General features: G+C 37.4%; 1 protein-coding gene across 1 annotated transcript; it reads right to left on the bottom strand.

Moving 5' to 3' along the window:
* Positions 1–386: 386 nt before the first annotated feature.
* DAYSLEEPER (BED zinc finger and hAT dimerization domain-containing protein DAYSLEEPER) lies at positions 387–5,812 on the bottom strand. Its single transcript, XM_086602223.1, has 2 exons — positions 5,492–5,812; positions 387–2,769 (listed from the first exon to the last, which is right to left on the bottom strand). Exons 1-2 carry the CDS (start codon positions 5,522–5,524, stop codon positions 571–573), a joined length of 2,232 nt encoding a protein of 743 aa, XP_086458349.1. The 5' UTR covers positions 5,525–5,812; the 3' UTR covers positions 387–570.
* Positions 5,813–8,235: the final 2,423 nt, after the last annotated feature.

Raw genomic sequence — 8,235 nt, 5'->3', positions numbered from 1 at the left:
ACCTAAACCAAAGCCCAAAATATCGATATCAATCAATATATCGGTTTTTAAAAAACCGATATATATTAGATATATCCATTATTTTGGTGACCATTCCAAACTATTTAAAATATCAGATATATTGGACATATAATATCAGAAATATCAGAAATATATTAAAAATATCAGATTTATATTAAAAAATGATCAAAAAATCAACCAATATATATCATAAATATCAAATATATCAATTATATATATAAAATTTTATATCGGAAATTCCAATATATATCGGAAAAAAAAAGATTCTATATTTGGTGGATATATAACAGAGCCTGTACCCTCGTAAGAAGAAAAAAGACGAAAAGAATAGAGCTACTACACATAAGCATAGAACAGCCAAATCAAAAACTAAACTCCCAGCTTTTATCTGTATTATCTTAAAAGCCCACAAACACACCTAATCAAATAAAAACCTTTGCAAATGAGAAGGCGCAGAAAGCTGTCTTTTACAAATAAGTTCAAATTAAACCTGCATGGACATAAAGGTTTAGCTACAATATAGATAGAAATGAAATAAAATTCGCAAGTCTAGAATTCCATTTTTACGACAGAATTCAAAGGCTCTTTCATTGCATACTGAAGCCAGTCCTTGGCACAAATCAGAGCCTCTACAGTCTCAGGACGAAGAGAACTCCGGTACGTATCAAGTTTATTGCCTGCAGTGTTAAACACAGACTGGGGACCAACTGTTGACACCGACACTGACAAGATGTCACGGGCCATCTTGGAAAGTGTAGGGTACTTCAGGTCGTTCAGCTTCCACCAACCCAAGATGTCAAACTCCATAGTCCGAGGCAACAGAGACTCTTCCAAGTACTGATCCAACTCAGACTTTGACTGTTGGGTGCCGGACAGCTCAGATATAAAGACATCAAAGTCTAAAAGCCTATCACCAACAGGCAGAAGGGGTTCTACCTTTGGAGATACCAGAGGTGGATCAATCTTCTCAATGGCCATCTCATCAGCCATCTCATCAGCCGTCTCATCAGCCATCTCATTCACTGTCTCATCGGCTGTCTCATTGGTCGTCTCATTGGTTATCTCAGTGGCCGTCTCAGTGGCCACCTCAGTAGCCTCCTCATTGACCATCTCAGTGGCCGACTCGTTGACTGTTTCATCACCACCACCATTTTCGAGTTCCATAAAACCTGCTGTAAGCAGAAGGGGTTGCACAACATATTCAGAAAATAGTTCATGAATACTCTCATCTACAATCTTGACATAAGTGCCTGCTTCTTCTCCATATATCTTTGCAAAACTGAACTCCACCAGTTTCATCTTAAACCGCGGATCCATAACTACCGCCATTGCTAAAACAAGTCTGCAACCGTTCCAGTACTCATCGAACTTTTCCTTGAGTGGCCCTGTAAGGTTGCTCACAAAAGTATCCTCGCTTGTTGCCGCATGACTCAGCTCTAACTGGAGCTTCCAGACTTCATGGAAATATACATTCGCAGTTGGATATGGTGTACCAGTCAAGACCTTGGCAGCATCGTACAATAGTTTCAAGTAGGTACAAAGAGCTTCAACCTGTTTCCACTCTTCCATAGATGGGGCTAACCTATATTCTGGATCAGCTGTATCCAAGCATGAAAAGACTTCCTTTAACTCCACAGCAGCCACAAGCATTAGATACGTCGAATCCCACTGTGTCTGGTCATCGAAGGATAAACTCTTCATGCTAGGAACTTGAAGTTGTTGTTTGAGCTCCACAAACTTTTCTTCTTGTGCCTGTGATGTCTTCACAAATTTCACACTTTCACGAACTTTGTTGATGATTCCTTCCATGGCACGTAGTGCATCTTGGGCAACGTTGCTTAAAACATGGGCATAGCAACTCTCAATTAGTAACTGACCATTCAGTATATTTGTGTTCTTGACGGAAAGATAGCCTCTGAGACTTCCAGGGTCGCTGTCATTTGTGATGCTCTTATCCAAAGTTAAGGTAAATAACTTGTTCTCCAAACCCCAATCACCAAGGCAGACTCCGACAGCATGACTAAGGGCATCACCACTATGAGGAGACGGTACCATAACGACATTAAGAATCCTCCTATTCAACTTCCAATCACTACCAATGAACTGTCCAGTAAGAAACACATAACCAAGGGTTTGATTTGAGCACCACACATCTAAAGTGAGGTTAATCCGCCCAGGAATTCCTCCTAGAAGCTTTACAAGATCTTGCTTCTCCCTCAAATAAATTGCAACACAATCCCCTTGAACAGTGTTGAAGTTCACCATATTGAATCGTGGCTGGAGATTCTGCACAAAAGACACAAATGCAGGATGTTCTACCATGTGTAGCTGATACTCATGCATTATTATCATCTCCGCAACCTCCTGGCGGCAACGGTCCTGATCGAATAAGAAGTTTGGTGAGTACATACCTCCTCTGTAGCGCCTTTTGGGTGGATCAGTAGCACTACCAGTAACACCAGATTTGGATGGCGGAAAATATGGGGTTAATTGATTCTTCTCTTCTCTACGTCGTATAACTGGACAAGTCCCCAAAGCAATGTGCCTTTTGAGGTGGCTTGTACCAGCTACTTTTGTACCAGTACTGTATGCAAAAGTTTGCTTGCACCGCTTACAGCAAGCCCTAGTACATCCCTCACCAACGCTTTCCACAGTAAAGTGTTCCCACACTATCGACTTCTTCCTTCGGCGTTTGTTAGGCTGTGCTTCTGAAGTCTCAGGTTCATTGTTTTCAACAGTGTTTGTCATCTTCAACAAAAAGGGAAATTATCAAAAGGAGAGAAAATCCAATTTTTTCGTAAGTAAAAAGTAGACTAACTGTAACTTGTAAAAGTTTCAATGTACATCAAACTTTTAGAAATTCAAGTGGAATCATCATCAAGTAATATAAACAAGCTGAAACAACAAAGCACCATGCTCCCACACATAAAAGATCAGTATCAAGTAGAAAATTCGAATTTTTTCATAAGAAATAAAATAGACTAACTGTAACTTAACTTTTACTAAACAAGCTGAAATTGATGAAGCACCGCGCTTCATACACACAAAAAATCGGCATAAAGTAGAACCACTGAATCATTAAATAATGAGTTATTAATTCAGAAATCAACAGCAGATCAAAGAACATTTCATTTCTGAAGCTTCAATATGCACCTTTCACCTATATATACTGTCCAGCAGAATGACCTCCCATTTGAGTAAGCACATCCAAAAGAAAAACACACAAATACATTGATCCTACCAATCTAATAGCATTGGAGATTTTTTTTATCCATAAAACATATTCAACTGATATATTTGGTAAATTACATAAATACAATTGAGATTAGCTGATCTCCAAGGACCCGTATACACCTCTTTAGACACCTTTAAACGCTATTACAAAGTTGGAATTAGCAATAAAAATTGTTAACAGCCAAAAATATGCTTCACGATTAGTTCAGACTAATACAAATTAAGATTAGCATTGTGGCAATAACCTCCCATTGTAGCATTGTACTAGAGATTTCTTATTTCCATTAAGTAGAAAATGGGAGAAAAGAGAATAAGAGAACACACAATCCATAAGAAAAGGAAAAGCCAAATACGTAAATTGAAATGTGCGAAAAGATGCCAATGTTCAAGGCAAGCAAGCAAATGACTAATTGACTGAATATTGTGACAATCACAACATTATCAAATAATAACTTCGAGCAGTCCAAAGAACAAGGAGTAACCACTCTGTAACCGAGTAACCCATGTCACCACCTAGAAAACTCTGGCTACTCGACACCAAATATGACTAACTGAATTGACTTCCCTACCGAAAAATGGAGCTACACAAATCGCTGATTTTTCGTAGAGAAGATCTCCCCAATCACCCCAACATGAGGTCTTCTCCACTTCTCCACCAAAAATCATCTCAACCGCATATTCCTCCACACAAAAAGAGTGGTACAAAATTGAAAAATTGTGAACAAATGAATGACGACTTATTAACACAAACGCAAATTTTGGCAAGGCTCACCCTAGCTCCGCATTCCTACAGTCGCCTAGGCTAACACCCACCACATAGTGAATGCCTTTAGCTGCATAGGGTGCTATATTGGTCAGCCAAAGACCTCTGCTAGTGGATTTAATCCTTCTACTTTTACCAGTACAACTTGAGCACAACTTTTTGGACTGGGTGACATTGAATGGTCAATTACTAACTTGAGCACAACTTTTTGGCAAAGCTCACCGCCTATTGTCGCCAGATTCAACCACACAGAACATCGCCAGCACCTTAAACTGCCTAGTGTGCATCCTGGTTAGCCGTAGACCTCTGCTAGTGGATTTAATACTCCAATTTTTATTACCACAAATGATGTAGAATGGCATGATGGTGTTACCTAATATAACTTACGGTCGGTTGTATATAGTGTGGTTTCTCATGAACTTAAAAGATAACGTGCCAAAAAGAGACTTAAAACCTTCCCTGAATCTAAGAGAAATTTGTAAGTGAATAATAATAAACAAAATACAAAATCAGGGAAGCTCCTTGAACCAATAAAGTAATGATTCTCAATAATAAAATAAAAAACAAGGGGCTTCACATTTTGACCGGTTTGTTAGAAACAAGGGACCTGGTGAAAAGGTTGTCTGTCCCATATGCAAAAAAAAAAAAAAAAAAAAAATTAAGTTAAAAAAGTTACTGCCAAATACAGCCTGCTTTTCCTGACCCCTTATATCTGAAGTTTTACTAGTGCTTTTTTAAAAAAATTACCCCATATATCTGAAGTTTTACTAGTGATTTTTTTAAAATTTTACAGAAAATGTCATAAGCCAACCAATCAATTGACATTCAACTAGTTTATCCTCAAATGGTCTTTGAACCATCCAGTTCATGCAGCCACATAACTGGGCCCCCTCTTGGGCCTCGGACTGGTCCATGGAATTGTTTATAATGGATCTGACAAGTTCACAAATACTTATATCCTATCCTAATAAACAGTAATAACGGGGACAACATCAAGCAACGAAATAACAAAAAGCCCAACTTTGCTTGTATTAGCTTATACATTATTTTGGAATATAATATGACGACCCACGGAAACGCTCAAACGCTGGAGCATACTCAAGACCAGGATAGATTTTATTAGATCAAAACTGCTCTTTTATCTTTTCACAGTTAATTTCATATAACCACCAAGCAGGTCGTTAAACGTACTACCAAGTGAATGGACGGTGGTAATTGAACGGTTTAAAATTAGATCTAGCTCAGATCTGGCGATTTTAGCCGGCCATAAAAAAAACGTACATACATATTTAACACAAAAATACCCAAATCAGAACAAACAAAAACAGATCTGTCAACAATTTAAAAAAAAAACAACTCTTCTAAGCAAAATGAAACATAATGAAGAAAACCAAGTCAAAGATTCTAGAAAACACAAAGAAACGGCAGATCTAACAACTTGAGGAAAAAATGATACGAGGAGAGAGATTATACCTGATCCATCGTTCCCTGTTCGAGAGTTCCCATAAAAGATAAAAGATTTGAGATCGACGATCTCTGCAAGTGGAGGAGATCTAGGGTTTGAACGGAAAAAAGAGAGATAGAGAGAAGGAGGAGAGAGGTAATGGGCTTTGGACCCAAAAACAGAAAGGGGCTAATAACAGACCTAAGTTTAGTTTGTTTTGTGGTGTGGGGATAATAATAAAAGGGTTTTTGTAGAAGACCAGTTTTAAGAGAAGAAAGAGGTTTTTGCTTCGAAAGAAAAACTCGATTGGATTTGGACTTGAGATCCACAATAATAAAAATCTCTTTCCTTAAAACGTAATGGACCGTAATGCCCATGGAATATATATCTTTAAAGGGATAGACTTTTCAAACTGCCAGGATAATAAGGGGGCCACATCGTTAGCTGACCAACCAAAAATTGTTAGCCCATATTCACGAAAACAAAACCAACTCTGTAGTCTCTACCGACCCAAAAACATGCCGAGCGTATATTTAAGGTCTTCTGTGTGCAGCTGTTACTCACGTGTTTTAGACTAGAGTTTCTTACACGCTATGATGGGACGGCGATGCCCCTTCTCTTTGGAAATTAGACACCAGGACCCCATCCAAGTCAACTTCAGTTGACTGCATCTTTAATAGTCAAGCGACGATAAAGGGGTATGCGTTTGATAAGGTATCATCGTTATGTTATCACCGTTGCAATACAAGTCCTTAGGGCTGTGTTTTGGTTCACAAGTTCCTATTTCTTTCCGGTTAACTATTGACTATTTGGTCATGGGATCAAGTCGTGGCGACCAACAAAAATAAAAATATTCCTATTTCTTGTTGAAAGCATATTTTGGGAAAGTATATGGATGAAATTTATTTAGCAAGAATTTACTTTCTACTAGTTTGTATGTTTGTGCATCTGCACCCGCTATTTTAAAATTTATCTTGATTAAAATCGGTTAATTTGAAGCTTTAATATCCCATTTATTGGGGGTAGGATCCTGCTGACTTAGTTTAGAAGTGTGATATCTCTATTAGTAAAGTACATCATAATTAACCTGGCCTTTTAAATTAGACCAGCCTTTTTACTACCACCAAATACCTTTAATTAAATATAAAGAAAAATTATTCAATGTCTTTAAAAATGACTATTTCGTCATTTAAATTTTTATTTCTATTTATACCCTTCAGTTACAACACACTCACAAAGGAGTTTTATGTAAATTCAGGTTGAAAACCAAATCCACGCTTATATTGAAATGTACGTGGGTGGTCTTACCATTAATACCCACTTAAATACCATTAATACCGGGTCTTAAAAACAGCCCAAAAAATTTAGTTCTTTCAACTTTCCCTCCTTTCTTCATGAACTCATTCTTTGTTTTATGATTAACCCAAAAAATTTAGTTCTTTCAACTTCCCCTCCTTTCTTCATAAACTCATTCTTTGTTTTATGCCTCTAATTCATGTTAGATCGAACAGAACTAAAGAAGGACTTCTGTCAAATTTCGCCGTTATGCATGGTGGTTTCTAGCGTGGTCGTCGACATGGGAGGAAGGAACCCATAAAAAATCCCCATATGAAATTTGAACCCGGTAATTGGATAACTATCTAGGTGAAGCCATTAATACTTCATATTGTATTGGTATCACGTTACATACTATCTTCAATTGAGACTTCTAGAAAAAACCTGTTATGGAGTCGTTGCCACTTTGTAGCACCCACAGGTTTGGTTCCATTATTGTTTTTTCGGACTTTTTGTCTTTGAATTATATAATGAAATATTTTTCAAGTTTTCTATTTGATTTGGCCATTCACTTCTTATTTCTTACTTGAAAATTATTTTTTCTGGCCATGGAATATGATTGTTGTTGTCTGCGTTCTTGATTTTTGCCCCATACATGCAAAGTCAATTGCTAATCTGTAATGATGATGCTCGCTAAGCAAGAGGTGTTTTGGTCCTAGCCTCTAGACATTAGGCCAGTTCCAGCATCCGAAGTTCAGTTACCTTCGTAGCATTGTGGGTGCAAGCAAAAAATCATGTTGCGCCTATGCCCTATCCAACTCCAGAAACAATTAGTTGAAGTCTTAAAGTATACTTTTTGAATTCTTATGAAAAAGATAACAAAGGCATCTAATTGAGTTAATCCCCTTCTTCACTATCCATGCAACATTTAGCTATTGAAGGGGTTTCGGTTAGGTTCAATTGAGTTATTTGGTGTTGATTGGTTTTGAGTTAAAAATCTGTCGAATCGGTTTGTGTTTAGGTGGGTTTTGAATTAGAAGTGAATTGGTTTGTGTTTTGTATAGTTTTGAGTTTAACAGAACCTTATATGGAGAATTTTGAAATATTCAGTTAGTCACATATGGCTTACGTAAAATGATTAGCTATCATTATTTCATCGTTGTTAACTATTACCAGTTTGAGAAGCTATCTTGGTGTTGCTCCTTTATTATGTTTCTTTTTTGCTTCGTTTGGTAGTTTTTAATTGAAAACACCAATTTAGTTATGTAGTTTGAAGTGATCCATATATCTTAATTTTTATTAAGCTTTCATATTATTTATTGTTGCTGCTAAAAGTTCCAGTTAGACGTGTTATTCTATTGATTAACTTCGGGCATTACTCTGCGGGGGATATTCTCTAAGACTATTCCCAAGTTAAGACGGCAGAAATTCTCGAGACCCTTCGATCTCAAGATATCAATAGCAAAGAACTTCGAGGCGGGCTTCTTCATCCTCTCAT

This window comes from Coptis chinensis, chromosome 3 (assembly GCF_015680905.1).
Source record: "Coptis chinensis isolate HL-2020 chromosome 3, ASM1568090v1, whole genome shotgun sequence".
NCBI classification, from domain to species: Eukaryota; Viridiplantae; Streptophyta; class Magnoliopsida; order Ranunculales; family Ranunculaceae; genus Coptis; species Coptis chinensis.
This window is presented reverse-complemented; position numbering and strand designations above follow the sequence as displayed.